The following is a 21,008-nucleotide window of genomic DNA, read 5'->3' on the forward strand; positions in this document are numbered from 1 at the left end:
CAAGTTGTCTAACTCAGTCTTTACTCATATTAAATTGGCAATTGCTAGCAGAATATAAGCTTCCTCTGTAGGTCTGTAACAGAGAGGCAGGGGGACCTTGTCAGTCTTGTCATTATGGTTTATAGGTAACTGGATAACTTAAAACTGGCGTTCAGAATCAGTCAATAAAGATAATAACTTTGTATCTGCAATCAAAATGATAGTACTAAAATTTTTACATTAAAATAGTGTAAAAGAACAAGACATTAATAAATAATGTTAAAAGTCACTAAAACATCTATTTCAGGATTATTGGCAAAGTACCTGCTTTTTGACTTAGAAAATTTACATCACAGGATCCCTTAGCATTGCATAAGACAGATTCTATAAAAATGAGAGCTGTCTAGTTTATTTTCTTTCTTTTAGGACCTGTCATACTTAACACCCCCCAAAACAAAAGGGGACTCCTTTATGCTAGTCTTAAATAAACTATAATTTATATGAAATATGAACATACATACAATCACTGTACCAGCAGCTCCTATAGGATGAAAGATGGAAACAACCCAGAAAGAGCTGGGCATTGACTTATTATGTAAATAAGGATCAGATATTACAAAAGTATACTGAATTTTCAGCAGATGCACAAGGTGGCCCATGAAGTTAGTTCTACCAGAGTAACAACAGAAAAACAGTGTTATATTTTGTTAAAAACCAAACTTAAGGTAGAATACTAAATTATTTTTTTGAAGAAAACTTGCTTGGATTGCCTTATTGTATGGGATATAAGTAGTTTTTTTAAAAACTGAAATTTAACCTTATACTCACTGAAATATCTGTGGAACTTAACAGCTATATTTTATCATTTTGTAGAGTTTACCTCTTATTTAAAATCCTAAATTGGTAGTAATTAAAATGTATAATTTTTCAAGTAAAGGTTAAGATGGCATGATATGAACTGTAGTATAAAAGATATTTATAATTATGTATACTTATACATATAATACACATCCTTACAGTACTGTATTTAAAAAGCATATTGAAAGTTAAATGTGAAAGACCCACGACTCCCTTCTCCCACAACCAGTGGTAACCAGTAAAATCAAGTTACTAGTTTCTTATATATTTTTCCTAAAATATTCTATGTGCATATATAACAGCATGTGCTGCCCACCTCACCCCAGATATTATTTACTACTCTTTTCTTTCACTTAGCACTGTATCTTGAATGTCATTCCAAACAGCTCATACAGATTATTTCTTGTTCTTTACAATAGCTGTATTAACTCTCCATTTAACTTTATACCATTTTAGTAGACATTTAGATTATTTCCACTTACTAGCTCTTAGAAACAATTCTGTAATATCCTTGGTACTTTCACTTCTGTGTATATGCACAGGCTATTTGTCTGGAAGATAATTTTTAGAATTAAATGGAATATGCAGTTAACATTTTGAAAAAGAGACTTCCAATAGGCTCTCCAAAATAATATCATAAAAATTTATACTCTGACATGTTTTCTTTGTTGGGCTAGGTCAATGTGCTATTAGTGTTTTTATGAAATGCGATGGTAAGAAACTGTGTATTTACTATATAATTTTGGACACATCAAAGAATGTATTAACAATCCAAAGAAATTATCTGCCATTAATCAAACCTATTTCTCTGTAACTAAAGTAATTAACAGTATGTGTTTTGAAGACAGATAGAAATGGGTTCAAATGCTATTTACTTGTGTGATTTTGAGCATGTTATCTAGTCATTTTAAGCCCTAATTTATGTGTTTGCAAAATGGGGAAAACTGAATTATTATGAAGGTTAGTATAAGTGTTTACTGAGTACCTGACAAGAGTATGTGCTTGGTAACTCATACTGTATGATCTAAATGATTAACACATAACAAAAACATGTATTTACTTACGTTTTCTAAAAACAGTGAACACTAGACATATCTAACAAAGAATTGGTTTGTATTTTCTGAGTCTTTTAATTCACAAGAATATAAAATCTTTACCTAAACCATCAGAAGCATGAAGTACTGATTAGTAGGCAAAGTTTAGTATGGAACACAATTCATTCAGGTTCAAAGAAGTTTAGAGAAATAGTTCTAAATAAAGAAGCAAATTTCAATAATAAGGAGATTTGGGCTTAGGTTTATCAGACTGCAGCGTAATCATGAATTTCTTTACCTATGATAACAGGAAAATTTGAGACAGTATTTTGATAATGATGGCTGTCAGTTTATAAACACTATGAACTTGAGGATGGCCATAAAAAACAAGTGTAAAACTTCAATGTTGCAGCTGATTTCAAACATTTCTTTTAATAGATTTTTTAAGTGCTGAAATTTCCTAGAGGTATGATCACCTGTAAAGGAAATTATAACATGTTTAATTTGGGACATCAAAAAACATTTAAAATAGACACCACAAAAATGTTTCTGTAGTTTAAAGGTCAAATTTATTAGGAGATTAAGAGGTGTATTATACACAGACTATAAATACTGCACAGCTGACTTTATTCACAGTCAAGCACAGAGATACAGTCTGTGCCAACCTATTTTGTGGATACTCTTGTTCTTTTATTCCAAGAAAAGTTTGCGCCATAAGACTTGGACTTAGGTTTCGGAACCTTTCTCTCCTCAACGTCATAGCTCCATCCTAGAAAACAAAGACAATAATAAACCCACAAGAACACAACTAAAAGAGGATCCCTGAAGAACACAGCAAGCAGAGGCTAACTTTCATAAATTTAATGTTCATTTATCAGGAGTATGTGTCAACACATCTTAAGTATAAATACTTAGTAATGTGTTCCTTTCTAATCCTATGTGACAAGAGGGTCTTAACTATTGCTTGAAGATGATTTACCATATCTTAAAGGTGCAAGCCATGACTTAATTTCTCTCTGCTGAATATTGTCCAAACATCGATGGTTATATATTATGTAAAAATTCACATTCCTCCTGTGGTTTAATATGTGACTTCAGTAACTGAAATGAGGAGCACTGAACCACACAACCCATCTCATGCTTTCTAAGAGCCGGTGCCTTGAAGACAGTTTGGAGCTCACTTGAAGTGATTATAGAAAAACATGTACACAACTATATAAATCAGAGTTGGAAGAGACCATAAGAGATTACTTGGTCAGCTCCCTGGACTATGATAGGCTACTGATTAAACTCAAGAAGTTTTTCAACATTTGTTTCAAGGGCTGTCAACATCAGAATCCCATTCAAGTATCTGGTAACAATACAAATTCTTAGGCCTGACCGGAGGTCCACTGGATCAGCTCTTGAGGGGGCCTGGGAATCTGCACTTAATTGATTCCAGGAGATTGTTATGCATAGAAATTTGAGTTGTTTCTGCTTAGTCCCTAACTTGTGTCCAACTCTCAGTGACCCCATGTACCGTAGTCTGCCAGGCTCCTTTGTCCTGGGACTTACCAGGTGATAATACTGGAGTGGGTTGCCATTTCCTTCTCCAGGGGATCTACCTGACCCAGGGATCGAACATGCATCTCCTGCACTGGTAGGTGGATTCTTTACCACTGAGCCACCTGGGAAGCCCTACTCTAGTATAATCTGTTCATTCTCTTCTGAGAGTCATACCTTCTCTGCAAAGTTCTTCTCAGTGTTTTACAATTTTGAAAACTGGATTTATATATGTCTATGTCATGCTCAGTGGCTTCAGTCATATACAACGCTTTGTGACCCCATGGACTGCACCCTGCCGGGCTCCTCTGCCCATGGGATTCTCCAGGCAAGAACACTGCAGGGGGTTGCCATGCCCTCCTCCAGGGAATCTTCCTGACCCAGGGATCAAACATCTCTTATATCTCCTGTATTGACAGGTGGGTTCTTTACTACTAGTGCCATCTGGGAAGCCCCATATATGTCTATACCTTCTGCCTTGCGTTTTTCTCCATATCTTTGAAGAACTATACTTAGAGCAGAAGTATACCGTATTCGATAAACTAAATAAACACTCCTCCTTGAAAATATAATTACATCATCCTTCTATTCCCCAGTCCAAGCAACCTATCTATATAACTCACTTTTCTTCATTAGATCCATTTTCCATCCCTGTAATTTATCATTCTTCTCTCCCAGAACTTTCTTCAAATAACTCATCTTGAGACATTTGATTCATGGCTGAATCATGTAGTCATATATAAAATGTCCAAACTGAAAATCATAGTCTAATTAAGTAACTTTCTTGATCTTAGGAGTTGTCATGAATTCTAGTGCCTCTAGGTGAGTATAGTATTTGTAACCACAAAGCTTACGTTTCAACAAGCTTCTTAGTTAGAATTCAACTTTGCCATAAAAGTGAAACTTAAGAAACTCAAATCAAAGTATACTGCTAGTGTGCCTATTTCAGTGTTCAAAAAGGGAAAACAATAACTCCACTGCTGGAACTCTTTGAAGAAAGCCCATTTGCTATAAGGAAATGGAGGAGGAAAGAAAATGAAACAAATGTCTTAAAATACCTTCCACAGACCCTGAACTTATTATAAGACATTAACAAGTAGTTATTTGAATTTCAAAAAATTTACTAAAGAGCATAAGAATAGTATCTCCTTTATAGGTTGTCATGAGGATTAAACAAACTAATTTATTAAAGTGCTTAGCACCTGGTATTTAAGTTCTATGAGACAAGCATTTTTCTAAAACCTTTATATGAATCCATATGAGTCCCTTTATATAACTGAGGAAATTGTGGCCCAGAATGACTAGGGAACTACCTAGCGCAAGGTCACTCAGCTGGGAAAGGGCACAAGCAGAATCTGAATACACACAGCCTAATTCTGGAGCCTGTGCCTTAAGTACACTATATTGTTTCTTGTGGATTATAGTAAGCTCTTGATAAATGTTAAAGCTATTATTTCTCCCTCAAGTTTGATTTTCAACTTATTAGCAGCTTACTTTCTATACTTTACTTACTTAACTTCAAAAGTATTAATGTAAATAAAATTTCTGTCACATTGTAACCCATTAGTTTTAAATTTATGATGCTTTGAATATAGTTAGGTATAAGTTGGTCTAGTTATTTACTACAGAAAGAGGTTTTGGTAAGCAAACTAATACTATGAACTGAGTATAATTTTTACACTATAAACTCCTCAAGCATTTTCTACATTAATCAGCAAATGGTGCTGATAATTATAAAAGATATTTAATAAAGCAGATATAACTATTTACTGTACATTTGTTATACATTTAATAAATATTATCAATTACTTTCTCTGTGTCAGGAACTCTATGGAAACCAGAGGTGAAGCGGTAAACAAAAAATCCCCAAGTTTCTTCAAGTATTTATGGGAAGGAGAAGTTAACTAGTAAATGAATAGTATATTAGGTGTTGTTATAGTAAAACAGGGCTTCCCAGGTGGCGCTAGTGGTAAAGAACCTGCCTTCCAATGCAGGAGACATAAGAGATGTGAGTTCCATCCCTGGCTTGGGAAGATCATGTGGAGGAGGTCATGGTGATCTAGTATTCTTGCCTGGAGAATCCCACGGACAGAGGAGCCTGGCAACCTATAGTCCATAGGGTCGCAGAGTCAGACATGACTGAAACGACCAGGCACCCACACATAGTAAAACATCCAACTAAACACACACACACACACACACACACTTAGAGAGGGCAGACGGGGCATCTTGCATCTGAGAAGATCACATTTGAGTGAAGATGTAAAGGTCAGAGTTAGTCATGTGGATGTCTGGAAAGAGAGAGAACACAAGTACAAAGACCTCCAGCCAAGAATGTGCCTGGTATTCCACGTTCTAGTTCCTGTGCTAAGTGCTTTAAATGTAATTGCAATGAGTTTTAAAATTAAGCTCATAGGTTTCTTGGTTTATGGGTTAGGCATTATAAATATCCTTATTTTATATCTAATTAGAAGGAAAAATAGAGGAGATAAGCAGCCTAAAGCCACATTGTTAGTAAGTGGCAAAGCTTGGATTTTAACTCAGGTTAAGTCTATGCACATAACCACATCATAATAAAACTACATTTATTTAAAAAAAAAGTCCAGTAACTGCATTAAAAAAAAATTTATTTCACCTACGTCCTTTCAATCTGTGTGATTTCCTAACCATTTTTCCTGTTTATTTTTGTAAATGAGTTGAAAAGACTGTTTTAAGAATCCCTCCATATGTTCCTCCCCTAGTTATGAAGCAGGTAAATGGTTTCTAGTGTCAATTCTATGTCTGGCTACAATGGTTACTGGTAAGTTACCTGAGACCTCTGTAAACTTTTATTGCCAAATGATGGGTGAGATAACTTATCTTCCCTTCCCCTCAGCCTCCCACCCCAAACTCTCCAGACAAGAAAGACATCGTAAGAGGAACTGAAGAAGAAATGAGAAATATTTAGGAATTGCTATTATAACACACACATACCTGGTAATCACTCATTTACACAGTTAATCTTTCAATCACAAGGGAGAAAAAGCAGTTTTTTAAACTGCATCAGAATGCAGACATTAGCTCTATTATCTCTTCTGTCTGTGAAAGTCTAAAAATGTTGTCGGGGTCACTGCAATGTGAGAAGACTGGGGTTTTGTACACATAAAAGAACAACTGGTTTGAGTTTTCTCCTGGTAACTAAGGAGTGAACTGACTTGGGAATTGTGAGCCAGATTATAGTTGCTGTTGATGGTGATAACAACAATAAATAGAAGTATCATTATAGGGATTGGAATGTGGATGGGCAAAACACCCTGTGAAAGCAAACAAAAACACACACAGAAGAAACCTGCATTTGCTAATAGTATCCATCTCTGCATTACTTTACCACAGCCGTCCATGATTTTAAGGACGTAGGGGGGGAAAGTTTCTTTCCCTCACATTTTTCTGTGGAAAACAACTGTGTTCCCAAAACTAGACATGCACCTGTGTTTCTCTGATTAAGTAAAAGCAAAGAAGGGTATAAGGAAGTCTAATAACAATTCATAATAGAGACTAAAACTCAAGTCAGAGTCTACATAAATCTCCCTTTGGATTTTTTAGCAAAATTTTCTACTATATAGGACAGATGTTACAATGAAAATTTGCTCTTTTCTGGAACCCTGTTAAGAATCTGACCACATTTCCAATCATCCTGCTCCAAAGTGTTTACCTATAGTGCCTGGATGAACAAATTTACTGGTCCCACTAAAATCCTCCTACCACAGTCTCCCCCACATTTTTTGTGATATTGTGGCAATATAAAGGCTATTGGAAGAAGTGGTGAGCTTTAGCTAAAAAGACAAAATGATTGTTAGAGTAATAGTACTTGAAAGGACATCAAACATTTGTACTTAATGAGCATGTTACATGAATTGTACTCATCTTTTATATCCTATTTGAAACTTCTTAAAAAGACAGATAATATAACTTGCAGGGAATAAAACACAGACATTTAAGAATGCAATCTTATTTGTGAAATGTTTAAATTTCCATAGGAATTTCTTTTTCAGCCTGAAAGTTGTTTGTTTTTTTTTTTTTAAAAGAAATAACTCATACTAACACATATATATGGAATTTAGAAAGGTGATAACGATAACCCTATATGCAAAACAGAAAAAGAGACACAGAAATACAGAACAGACTTTTGAACTTTGTGGGAGAATGTGAGGGTGGGATATTTCAAAAGAACAGCATGTATACTATCTATGGTGAAACAGATCACCAGCCCAGGTGGGATGCATGAGACAAGTGCTCCGGCCTGGTGCACTGGGAAGACCCAGAGGAATCGGGTGGAGAGGGAGGTGGGAGGGGGGATCGGGATTGGGAATACATGTAAATCCATGGCTGATTCATATCAATGTATGACAAAACCCACTGGGAAAAAAAAAAAAAAAAAGAAATAACTCCAACTTGAGAGCTTTTGAATGAGATTAGGAAAGTGAAAAACACATCCTCTGAAGAATGCTTGTATAAAATCAAGGTGTAGTCTATGACAATGGTTTCATGTGTTGTTCTTCTGCGACACTGAAAACCAGCCCATGTTCCTCCCAGCTGTGCAACAGAAGATGATCAAAGCAACTGAGTCCAAGGCAGCTGCCCCAGGGATGGGGTAAAGCTCCTAGGGCTGCTGTCACTTCCCACTGAGGAGAGCAGCCATATGGCATGGATTAGCCACAAATCCAACCACCGGCACCTACATGATGAGAAGCTGACTCCCTTGGCTGTTTCACACATTGGAATGCTTTCACAAAGATATTTTGTATTTTAAGCCCTAGTATCAGAGAAATACCTCTGGCAAATGTGCCAATAAAGTTAAAATGTGATCTGTAATATCCCATGCTCAATTTCTTTTTCAGAAATTCACCCATTTATTTTGCTGTTCTCCAGATTGTGGCTGGGATATTCTACTTCCTATAACACAAATGTCTGGTATAATCTCTTCAAATAATACTAAAATACAAAAACAAAAGCCCCTGAACAGAACTAGATCCCAATAATTTATGAATTCCAAGTATTGTATGAGATAAAAGAAAATCCCATTCATTTAAATTCAGAACCATTTCACTTATGTTCAGTAATGCTGAAATACAGAGAAACATTCATCGGTAATTTTACTGTTTGTGAAATATGTTACCTTTAGTAACCTTGGTTCAAGTCCTGTTAAAGGTCTGTCCCCTCCAGTAACCTAACGGCAAGCTCTGATAATACTCAGAAGTGGACGGTTTAATGATTTTTCCTACTGTGCATTTATGTATAAAGCAAGAACAACCACATAATTTGGCACAGACTGACATAACTGGCAGGCACTGCTAAGGATAGCAAAGGCTTTGGGAGGCCACACTGATGTTTGTTAGCACTTGCAAAGTTTCAAGATTCCTCACCAGGCTATGTGCTCATAATATGTCTAGGTGAAAACACAGCATAAACACAAGTTATATTTTAAGGAGGGAAGGTAATGACAAAGAAAAGTAGCTTTATAAGCATTCATTTTTAAAAAGTACTTCTATTTGAAATTCTCATGTATTTTGTTTTGGGAGCTAGGAGAGGTTCAGATCAGAATAATTAAAAAATATATCATCTTATAGAAAACATTATGGAGGGTAGGTGTATTTTGGAAACATTGGCAAAACAATTCTTTCCATGAAAATTATGTAAAATGGATTAGTAACACCCTATACCTGCCACACCTGCACATTATTCAGAATTTGCCACAAAACAAACTGGTTTGTGTTTCAAAAGTACAATTGAAAATTAGTCATAGAAATTTAGAACACATTTTTCTAGAAAACGAAACTATACAGCAATGGTAGAGATCCAAAAATCACTGAGATTTTGACATAATTGAGCTGGGTGTGGTCTGTGCATAGGGATTTCCACAATCCTATGTAACCCATAATATATTAGAAGCTTTCTAAGCCGCCATGTATATATAACACTATGAGAAAAATTATTTCAGACTTCTGACTGGGAATCTAAGGAATTCATGTCTGTCTCCTTAATAGTCAAGTTGAACATTTCCCCAGCCAAAAAACAGGCAGTACCAGGACTGGGGATTGGGAAGACAGTTATGTAGAAAAAAAATTTTCTGCTTCAATAGAGACTATGCAGTATTTACAGAACACCAGATCATAGCTCTGTTTGTTTTCTTTGAGTTATTTTGCAATTCCAAAAGTTGTATGCACAAAATAATCTTATTTGCTGATCCTGTATTTGTGATTCACCTACTCACTAAAATTCATTTGTAAATCCAAAATTCTCCAAGGGTTCCTCCGACCTAGGAACTCTGAAGCTGGCATCTCTTTCAGACTCTTTGGGGGCTGCAACGGTGCCTGTGGGTGATGCTTCCATGGTCATCCACGACACGCACAAACCCGTGAATTCTGAGTCACCAGCACACATGCTCCAGCTGAGGTCAAACAAGGTAATGCTATGCCTTCTTGTTTCAGCTCTCACACTGCAAACAAGTGTCCTTTTTGTAGTCTATTAACAGCACATTGTTTTCATTTTTTGGCCTTTTGTTGGTAATTTCACTGTTTGAAGTGACCCCCAAGAGTAGCGATTTAGTACTGTTTAGTGTTCCTAGTTCAAGAAGGCTGTGATATGCCAACTTGGGTTAGATAAGCATCATCCAGAATAAAGTATAACACTGCTGGCCATGAGTTCAATGTTCATGAATCAACAATATACATTAATTTAAACAGAAACACACATAAAAAACAAGATGATGTATTGATCAGCTGACAAAATTTTGTGATCAGAGGCCCACAGGAATCTTTTTCCCTAGGAGCAATTTTTTCAGTATTCACTAGTTTAGTGTTTTTGGTGACTTTACAGAACATAACTACCATGAGTAATGAGAATCAACTGTACTTGAGGGGTATTGAAATTCTGTCCTGCCTGGTGACTCCCCAGGCCTCAGAAAAACCTGTTTGTCTCCAATTTGCAATTCATCTCAACATTCTTTCACTTTATATAATTTTGGGCTGTACTGACTTTTCCTTTGAACTGGTTATAACACCAGCATGGGTCCCTTGTTTCTTTAGTAAAATAAATTCTTCAATATGTGTTCATTTATATCTATATTAAGTCATGTTCTTATCTTTTTCAGGATGTTCTTTTAATAATTTTGGAGGTGCTACTGAGGTGGCTAATAGGTTCAGCAACCAAAGTCAGGAAAACTTCCTTACCAGAAATGGTTTATGTTATTTTAAGCCCAAGATTATCTTTTCTTGGCTTCTGAATGTCAGAACGTTGCTGAATCTCTTGTTTATCAAATTTCAATTTTGTTCTCCACCAATCTGGGGAATTGATTTTTAAAGGTCTGATCATTTAAGATTCTTTTAAAATGGATTAATGGTTTTAGAAATCCATTCTCAGAGGAAAAAAGACAGAAAATCTGGTTTGTCTTTTTCTGTATTTAAGGTCTAATGAAGTACTTCCTGAGTAGAAAACAGCTCTTTAGTATGATATGGGCCAGTGAATGTTACAATTCTGTGACCATTAACCCATGACTTAAATTGTAGAAGTGAAATAAATTCCTGTCTGTTTGCATGTATGCTCAGTCAAATCCGACTTACTGTGACCCCACAGACTCTGGCCCACCAGGATCCTCTGTCCATGGGATTTTGCAGGCAAGAAATAGTGGAGTGGGTTGCCATGCCCTACTCTAGGGGATCTTCCCGACCCAAAGATAAAACTCGCATAGCTTGTGTCTCCTACACAAGCACGCAGATTCTTTACCACTGTGACAATTCTGTCTGTCTACACACCTATTAATTCAGAAATGCGTTTACTGCTCATTCTGTGTATAGGTAATGTTTTTTCTACATCCAAGTATAATTAATGAATTAGATTATAAAATACTTTGAATGGGTTCTGTTTTGATTCTCTTACAGAGAAAATACATGCTTGTATAAGTGGAATATTCCTAAAACAGGAAAATGGAGTTTCTAATACTTTGAATATGCTAAATTTAAAAAGTATTCTTATAGGATCTAACAAACATTTAAGAATTTAAATTCAGGTAGTATAGGTAAATGTTTGGCAAATGGAAAATTTAATTTTTTTTTTAACAAAAACAATTACGTTTTCTCTAATTTATCAGTGTTAAAACACAAGCATAGATTTTTATTCTACATGGCCATGTTCCTTCTAAATTAGTACGTTTTCTGATCAAATGAGCTAACATTACTTCTGTTTAATATTTTACAATCCTGCAAGATGCACATTTTTGTTTATCCACAATGATTCCCTGTTTTGACAATTTTATTTCAATACTAATTACATTTTGTAATATGTCACCTTGAAAATTAATTTCCATGATCTTTAGGTAACTTAAAACCCTAAATGGTATTAATGGATACTTAATACCTAAAAAATTTTTACAATAAAATACTGAACCATTGATTACTAAGCAAAAATTCAAACTTACTTTTGCTTTTTTTTTTTAATGCTACAGGGAGGCTGCATCTTTGGGTCTGTTAATGGACATGTTCATTTTTGCCATTTAGATAAGCTGGACTATAAAGACTACACACAGTTGTGGCAAGTTTTGTTTTGTATATTTATGAACTTTGCCAGTTTACTAAAATGCTGGTGTGTAACAGTTTTCATCTCTACTTTTTCTATGAAATCAAAGTAACTTTGGCCAAAAGATATAATGTACATAAATGAAGCACTATTGGGAGTGATGGTGGAAAAGGGGTGTAACCTTGTATACAAAGTAATGAGTTGTGTTTCTGGTTTACTAAAGGTGGTGATAGTGGTAAAGAACTCGCCTGCCAATGCAGGAGACATAAAAGTTGTCAGTTCGATCCCTAGGTCCAGAAGATCCCCTGGAGGAGGGCATGGCAACCCACTCCAGTATTCGTGCCTGAGAAATCCCATGGTCAGAGGAGCCTGGTGGGCTACAGTCGATAGGGTCACAAAGAGTTGAACATGACTGAAGCGACTTAGCATACTCAGAAGAAGGGGAAAAGAGAATAGTTCTAAAGTAAAAAGTCTATTCCAGAATGAGAAAGGGAATGGTGAAGGACAAAACCTGAATGGGTACAGAAAGTTATGTAAGATTTATAAAAAGGAAACTTTATGTGCCTTAGATTACAGTGTATCTGGAAAATAAGTCTGAAAAGATATGTTGCTGTTGTTCAAAGTCACTCAGTTGTGTCCGACTCTTTGCGACTCAAGGACTGCAACATGCCAGGCTCCCCAATACTTCACCATCTCCCAGAGTTTGTTCAAGCTCATGTCCATAGAGTTGGTGAAGCCATCCAACCATTTCATCCTCTGTCATCCCCTCCTTCTCCTGCCTTCAATCTTTCCAAAAAGCAGGGTCTTTTCCAATGAGTCAGCTCTTCACATCAGGTGGCCAAAGTATTGGAGTTTCAGCATCAGTCCTTCCAATTTAGGGTTGATTTCCTTTAGGAGTGACTGGTTTGATCTACTTGCCATCCAAGGGTGTCTCAAGGGTCTTCTCTAGCACCACAATTCGAAAGCCATCTTCAGTCCTTAGCCTTTTTTACTGTCTAGCTCTCACATCCGATACATGGCTCCTAGAAAAACCATAGCTAGGACTATACAGACCTTTGTCAGCAAAGTAATGTCTCTGCTTTTTAATACGCTGTCAAGGTCTGTCACTGCTTTTCTTTGAAAAAGCAAAGGTCTTTTAATTTCATGGCTGCAGTCATTGTCCACAGTGATTTTGGAGACCAAGAAAATAAAGTCTGTCACTGTTTCCATTGTTCCATCTATTTGCCATGAAGTGATGGGACCGGATGCCATGCTCTTAGTGTTTCGAATATTGAGTTTTAAGCCAGCTTTTAAACTCTCCTCTTTCACCTTCATAAAGAGGCTCTTTACTTCCTCTTCACTTTCTGCCATAACGGTGGTATCGTCGGCATATCTGAGGTTACTGATAATTCTCCTTGCAATCTTGACAACTTGTGCTTCATCCAGCCTGGCATTCTGCGTGATGTACTCTGCATATAAGTTAAATAAGCAGGGTGACAATATACAGCCTTGATGTACTCCTTTCCCAATTTGGAACCAGTCCGTTGTTCCATGTCTAGTCTGTTGCTCGTTGACCTGCATACAGGTTTCACAGGAGGAAGGTTAAGGTGGTTTGGTGTTCCCATCTCTTGAAGAATTTTCCATAGTTTGTTGTGATCCACACAAGGCTTTTAGCATAGTCAATTAAGCAGATGTTTTTCTGGAATTCTTTTGCTTTTTCTATGATGGGATGGATGCTGGCAATTTGTTTTTTGGTTCCTCTGCCTTTTCTAAATCCAGCTTGTACATCTGGAAGTTCTCAGTTATGTACTATAGAAGCCTAGCTTGAAGGATTTTGAGCATTACTTTGCTAGCATGTGAAACGAGGGCAATTGTGCAGTAGTTTGAAGATTCTTTGGCACTGCCCTTTGTTGGGATTGGAATGAAAACTGACCTTTCCCAGTTCTATTGCCACTGCTGAGTTTTCCAAATTTGCTGGCATATTGAGTGCAGCACTTTAACAGCATCATCTAAGAAGCTATGAAATGTGTTAAAATCTTACCAAAGTTTGTTCCATTTTGATGGGCTTGTTTCATTACGTTACTGTTTATTGCCTTTACCTACAAAAAGAAGGGTTCTACTTTCCATCTAATCTGCCTAGACTACAAAGATTCTGTGGCTAAGCAGAATAACTTTATATGCTTTATGTTGACTTTAAGTACTTGATAACTTATCTAAGAGCTCAAGTTCTTTAGTTAGGCTAAAGTTAGTTTGTATGTTGTATCACCAAGCTGAGCAGTCAAATACTGTTTATCAGCCACTTCTGATCCTATTCTTTCCTAAATGTTCAAATCTTTTAAAAAATTTTGATTTTTGCCTCCTCCAAATCAAATCTTAAATGTAAAATAAAACAGAGTATCTGTGCACCTAAAACTGTCTTTGTGATATTCCACAGGCCCTCTGGGAAATCTTAAAGATATATTCTTTCAACTTTGTAAAAATAAGTGCTAGAAATAGATTTATTTGATGTGTTACAACTGATGAGCTACATGGGAAGAGCTGCCAATTTGGAATAGATGCTTAACCATCCTGAGTTTATTTTGTTTGGATAAAATGTTAATAATATTTCTCAAATTACAAGCTATATGCTAAGCTTAGAGATTTGTCAATACCTTCACTGTTTATGATAGGTTTTATTTATCTCAGCTCTGATATCAGAAAATAGTATAGTTTATCTTTCAGAATTTCAGTTATTTTAAAAAATATTAACTTGGTTGCATCTTTAGTTCTTTAGTTTGTATCTTGTATCTTCTAGGGCAGTATATGTCAACTAGAAATTCATATTACATATCTATGAAGATTCATTAATATATATACATATAGGACCTACCCTAGAAAACAGAATCTTTTAACTTGATTTTTTGGTGTATATTCTTACGTATGTTTGGTATATTCACAGTATATTAGGTCTCAGCATTACTGTAAGATTTTTTTTCCTCTGTAAAGAGTATGCTTATTTTTATAAATTAGGTGAACATTTGCTATCTTCTTTGAAAATAGGCTTATTAACAAGTTGAGTACAGATATTTTGTAACACTTGTTGGAATGTCTTTAAGTTGCATTATTATTGTTATGAACTCCTAATCATATTTCATTTTTGAAATTTACCTAATGTTATACATGTTCAGTTCAGTCGGTCAGTCGTCTCTGACTCTTTGCAACCCCAGTGGCTGCAGCACGCCAGGCTTCCCTGTCCACCACCAACTCCCGGAGCTTGCTCAAACTCATGTCCATTGAGTCAGTGATGCCATCCAACCATCTCATTGTCTGTCATCCCCTTCTCCTCCTGCCCTCAATCTTTCCCAGCATCAGGGTCTTTTCAAATGAGTCAGTTCTTTGCATCAGGTGGCCAAAGTATTGGAGTTTCAGCTTCAGCATCAGTCCTTCCAATGAATATTCAGGACTGATTTCCTTTAGGATGGACTGGTTGGGTCTCCCTGTAGTCCAAGGGACTCTCAAGAGTTTTCTCCAACACCACAGTTCAAAAGCATCAATTCTTCGGTGCTCAACTTTCTTTATGGTCCAACTCTCACATCCACACAAGTCTACTGGAAAAACCATAGCTTTGACTAGACAGACCTTTGTTGGCAAAGTAATGTCTCTGCTTTTTAATATGCTGTCTAGTTTGGTCGTAGCTTGGCTGCAGTCACCATCTGCAGTGATTTTGGAGCCCAAGAAAATAAAGTCAGTGTTTCCATTGTTTCCCTGTCTATATGCCATGACGTGATGGGACTGAATGCCATGATCTTCATTTTTTGAAGGTTGAGTTTTAAGCCAACTTTTTCACTGTCCTCTTTCACTTTCACCAAGAGGCTGATTTTGATTTTTGCCTCCTCCAAATACATGAGAGAGACCCAGGAGAACTAAGTAATTCACCAAAATTGCCAAAGCCCTCATCTGAAATAGTATCCAATACTATCCTTAGCTAAAAACAAAAGAGAACACTGAGGATAGGGAGTAAATTCTGTGAGATTACCAGGAAAAGAACAGTAAACAAGGGTGAGATTATTAGGCAGATTTAAGTCACTTCCTTTTCAGTTGATAAGAGTTTCTAGAGATAAGGTCATCCTCTTTCAGGTACTTCCAGAGATACCCTTACAAATGAAAATTTCCCTTATGTATGTAGATGCTTCTTACAAAAGGGAAACTCCTACTTTGTTTTGAGTTTTCCCCAAGTCTGCAGTTTCTTAGGAAAAAAAAAAATCAGCTTAATTAATATGCCAAAGAAACATTTTGTGGTGGAAAATTCTGCTCCCCTACAGAGTAAAATAAATTCTTTAAGAATTTTATATATATTAAGTCATGACATACTTTTGCTTTGAAATTTGTCTTTGTTCATTTTAGTTTCTGAAAGTTGTTTTTTAATAGATAGATGGGGAGGAGGAGCCAAGATGGCAGAGGAATAGGACGGGGAGACCACTTTCTCCCCTACAAATTCATCGAAAGAACAATTGAATGCAGAGCAAACTTCACAAAACAACTTCTGATCGCTAGCTGAGGACATCAGGCGCCCAGAAAAGCAGCCCATTGTCTTCGAAAGGAGGTAGGACAAAATATAAAAGATAAAAGAGAGACAAAAGAGCTAGGGACAGAGACCCATCCCGGGAAGGGAGTCTTAATAGAGGAAGTTTCCAAACTCCAGGAAACCCTCGCACTGGCGGGTCTGGGGGAAGTTTTTAAATCTCAGAGGGCAACCTAACTGGGAGGAAAAATAAAACCCACAGATTACGTGCCTAAAAGCAACTCCCAGCAGAAAAGTACCCCAGACACCCGCATCCGCCACCAGCAAGTGGGGGCGGAACGGTGAGGAGCGGGCGGCATTGCTTAGGGTAAGGACCGGGCCTGAGTGCCCTGAGGGCAATCAGAGGGAGCTTTTGTGAGATACCAACTTAAACTGTGGGATAGCAAAAGAGAGAGAGAAAATTAACCAGCCCGAACACACTGCCGGCTGTTCATAGAACAAAGGGTCTGAGCTAGTCCAGAGAAGAGCTAGCCGGCTGTGGACTGGTCCAGCCCCGCCGGAGGCAGGGGGGAGGGGAAAGGGGCAAATTCGGCCCCAAAGACGGCATCCCCTACCACACTGCAAACAGGCCTCCAGTTTCTAACCAAAGACTTCCTGAGATTCTGGATGGTCCACATCTGCCGGGAAGGTCGCGGCTAAACACAAGGCGCATGCACCCAACCGGCGCGGGTGGAAACTGAGGCTGGGGCTGCGGAGGGGAGAAGGTGCACTGCACCTGGGGAGAGTGCGCCCATCAAGCTCCTGGCTGCCTGAGCTGCTTGGGCCGGGGAAGGCACAAAATGCAGGCGCAACCGAGTCTGCGCTTTTGTGGAGTACCCGCAAACTGGAACCGCATGCAAGCAGGGCACGCTCCATATAGAGCAGCTGGGAGCCTGAGCAGCGTAGACGGGGAAAGCAGCGCCTCTCCCTCCCCGCAGCGCGACAGAACTAGCGAACCTGAACAAGAGACCACCTCCACCCACCTGTGTCAGGGCAGAAATTAGGCACTGAAGAGACTGGCAAACAGAAGCCAAATAAACAAAGGGAACCACTTAAGAAGGGACCAGTGCAACAGATTAAAATCCCTGTAGGTAACACCGACTACACCGGAAGGGGCCTATACATATCGAGAAGTGTAAGCTGGAACGACGAGCTATCTGAAACTGAACCGAACCCACACTGACCGCAACAGCTCCAGAGAAATTCCTGGATATATTTTTACCTTTTTTTTTTTTTCAGTTAAAAAAAAAATTTTTTTTTTCTTTTATTTTTTATTTTTTCTCTTTTATCTTCTTTTAAAATTGCCTATTACTTCCACATTACTGCTTGACTTTCATTTTCATATATTTTTATGATTTTTTTTAATTAGGAAAAAAAATTTTTTTTTCTTTTTTTTTCTTTTTCTCTTATTTTCTTTTAAAGTCCTCTATTACTCTTCTACTGTGCCGTAATTTTCATTTTCATTTCACTATAACCTTGCAAAAAAAAAAGCCCTATTTTTAAACTGAACTTCATATATATTTCTAAAATTTTTTGTGTTTTTGTTTTTAATATTGTATTTTTAAGAGTCTAACCTCTACTCTAGATTTTTAATCTTTGTTTTTCAGTATGTGATAAAAATTTTGGACCTTCAAGAATCCAATATTCAGTTCCCATTTTTATATAGGAGTGTGTGGATTATTCTCTCCCAATCTTGACTCTCTGTTTTCTACCTCAGAACACCTCTATTTCCTCCTTTCCCCTTCTCTTCCCAATCCAATTCTGTGAATCTTTGTGGGTGTCTGGGCTACGGAGAACACTCTGGGAACAGACAACTGCATAGATCTGTCTCTCTTCTAGAGTCCCCCTTTTTCTCCTCCTGCTCATCTCTATCTCCCTCCTCCCTCTCCTCTTCTTCATGTAACTCTGTGAACCTCTCTGGGTGTCCCTAACGGGGGAGAATCTTTTCACCATTAACCTAGAAGATTTACTATCAGTGCTGTATAGTTGAAGTCTTGAGACTACTGGACGAATAAAACTGAAATCCAGAGGCAGGAGACTTAAGCCCAAAACCTGAGAAGACCAGAAAACTCCTGACTACACGGAACATTAAGTAATAAGAGACCATCCAAAAGCCTCCATGCGTACACTGAAACCAACCACCACCCAAGAGCCAGTAAGTTTCAGAGCCAAGACATACCACGCAAATTCTCCAACAACGCAGGTACATAGCCCTGAGCATCAACATACAGGCTGCCCAAAGTCACACCTAACACATAGACCCATCTCAAAGCTCATTACTGAGCACTCCATTACACACCAGAGAAAAGAAATCCAGTTCCACGCACCAGAACACCGATGCAAGCTTCCCTAACCAGGAAACCTTGACAAGCCAATCGTCCAACCCCACCCACTGGGTGAAAGCTCCACAATAAAAAGGAACCACAGACCTCCAGAATACAGAAAGCCCACTCCAGACACAGCAATCTAAACAAGATGAAAAGGCAGAGAAGTACCCAACAGGTAAAGGAACATGAAAAATGCCCACCAAGTCAAACAAAAGAGGAGGAGATAGGGAATCTACCTGAAAAAGAATTTAGAATAATGATAATAAAAATGATCCAAAATCTTGAAAACAAAATGGAGTTACAGATAAATAGCCTGGAGACAAAGACTGAGAAGATGCAAGAAATGTTTAATAAAGACCTAGAAGAAATAAAAAAGAGTGAATTAAAAATGAATATTGCAGTAAATGAGATCAAAAACACTTTGGAGGGAACCAAAAGTAGAATAATGGAGACAGAAGATAGGATAAGTGAGGTAGAAGATAAAATGGTGGAAATAAATGAAGCAGAGAGGAAAAAAGAATCAAAAGAAATGAGGACAACCTCAGGGACAATGTGAAATGCCCCAACATTCGAATCATAGGAGTCCCAGAAGAAGAAGACAAAAAGAAAGGCCATGAGAAAATACTCAAGGAGATAATAGCTGAAAACTTCCCTAAAATGGGGAAGGAAATAGCCACCCAAGTCCAAGAAACCCAGAGAGTCCCAAACAGGATAAACCCAAGGCGAAACACCCCAAGACACATATTAATCAAATTAACAAAGATCAAACACAAAGAACAAATATTAAAAGCAGCAAGGGAGAAACAACAAATAACACACAAAGGGATTCCCATAAGGATAACAGCTGATCTATCAATAGAAACCCTCCAGGCCAGAAGGGAATGGCAGGACATACTTAAAGTAATGAAAGAGAATAACCTACAACCTGGATTACTGTATCCAGCAAGGATCTCATTCAGATATGAAGGAGAATTCAAAAGCTTTACAGACAAGCAAAAGCTGAGAGAATTCAGCACCACCAAACCAGCTCTTCAACAAATGCTAAAGGATCTTCTCTAGACAGGAAACACAGAAAGGTTGTATAAACGTGAACCCAAAACAACAAAGTAAATGGCAATGGGACCACACCTATCAATAATTACCTTAAATGTAAATGGGTTGAATGCCCCAATCAAAAGACAAAGATTGGCTGAATGGATACAAAAACAAGACCCCTATATATGTTGTCTACAAGAGACCCACCTCAAAACAAGAGACACATACAGACTAAAAGTGAAGGGCTGGAAAAAAATATTTCACGCAAACGGAGAACAAAAGAAAGCAGGAGTCACAATACTCATATCAGATAAAATAGACTTTCAAATAAAGGATGTGAAAAGAGACAAAGAAGGACACTACATAATGATCAAAGGATCAATCCAAGAAGAAGATATAACAATTATAAATATATATGCACCCAACATAGGAACACCACAATATGTAAGGGAAACGCTAACGAATATGAAAGAGGAAATTAATAGTAACACAATAATAGTGGGAGACTTTAATACCCCACTCACAACTATGGATAGATCAACTAAATAGAAAATTAACAAGGAAACACAAACTTTAAATGACACAATGGACCAGCTAGACCTAATTGATATCTATAGGACATTTCACCCCAAAACAATCAACTTCACCTTTTTCTCAAGTGCACACGGAACCTTCTCCAGAATAGATCACATCCAGGGCCATAAATCTAGTCTTGGTAAATTCAAAAAAAACTGAAATCATTCCAGTCATCTTTTCTGACCACAGTGCAGTAAGATTAGATCTCAATTACAGGAAAAAAAAATTGCTAAAAATTCAAATATATGGAGGCTAAATAACACGCTTCTGAATAACCAACAAATCATAGAAGAAATCAAAATATGCATAGAAATGAATGAAAATGAAAACACAACAACCCAAAACCTATGGGACACTGTAAAAGCAGTGCTAAGGGGAAGGTTCATAGCATTACAGGCTTACCTCAAGAAACAAGAAAAAAGTCAAATAAATAACCTAACTCTACACCTAAAGCAACTAGAGAAGGAAGAAATGAAGAACCCCAGGGTTAGTAGAAGGAAAGAAATCTTAAAAATTAGGGCAGAAATAAATGCAAAAGAAACTAAAGAGACCATAGCAAAAATCAACAAAGCTAAAAGCTGGTTTTTT

General features: G+C 37.3%; 1 protein-coding gene and 1 long non-coding RNA gene across 2 annotated transcripts in view; one reads left to right on the forward strand and one right to left on the reverse strand.

Annotated features, from left to right (window-relative positions):
* Window positions 1–2,417: 2,417 nt before the first annotated feature.
* The window catches only part of NDUFS4 (NADH:ubiquinone oxidoreductase subunit S4), a 121,996-nt gene continuing 103,405 nt past the window's right edge, over window positions 2,418–21,008 (reverse strand). The window contains exon 5 of the mRNA XM_043488661.1: window positions 2,418–2,640. Within this exon, the coding sequence (XP_043344596.1) occupies window positions 2,537–2,640 (104 nt within the window). The 3' untranslated portion in view covers window positions 2,418–2,536. The remainder of the gene's footprint in view (window positions 2,641–21,008) is intronic.
* LOC122454278 lies at window positions 2,647–20,453 on the forward strand. Its single transcript, XR_006273358.1, has 4 exons — window positions 2,647–3,391; window positions 10,456–10,460; window positions 13,389–13,401; window positions 20,443–20,453. It is a non-coding gene; the product is annotated as an uncharacterized LOC122454278 (long non-coding RNA).

This window comes from Cervus canadensis, chromosome 16 (genome assembly GCF_019320065.1).
Source record: "Cervus canadensis isolate Bull #8, Minnesota chromosome 16, ASM1932006v1, whole genome shotgun sequence".
Taxonomy (NCBI): Eukaryota; Metazoa; Chordata; class Mammalia; order Artiodactyla; family Cervidae; genus Cervus; species Cervus canadensis.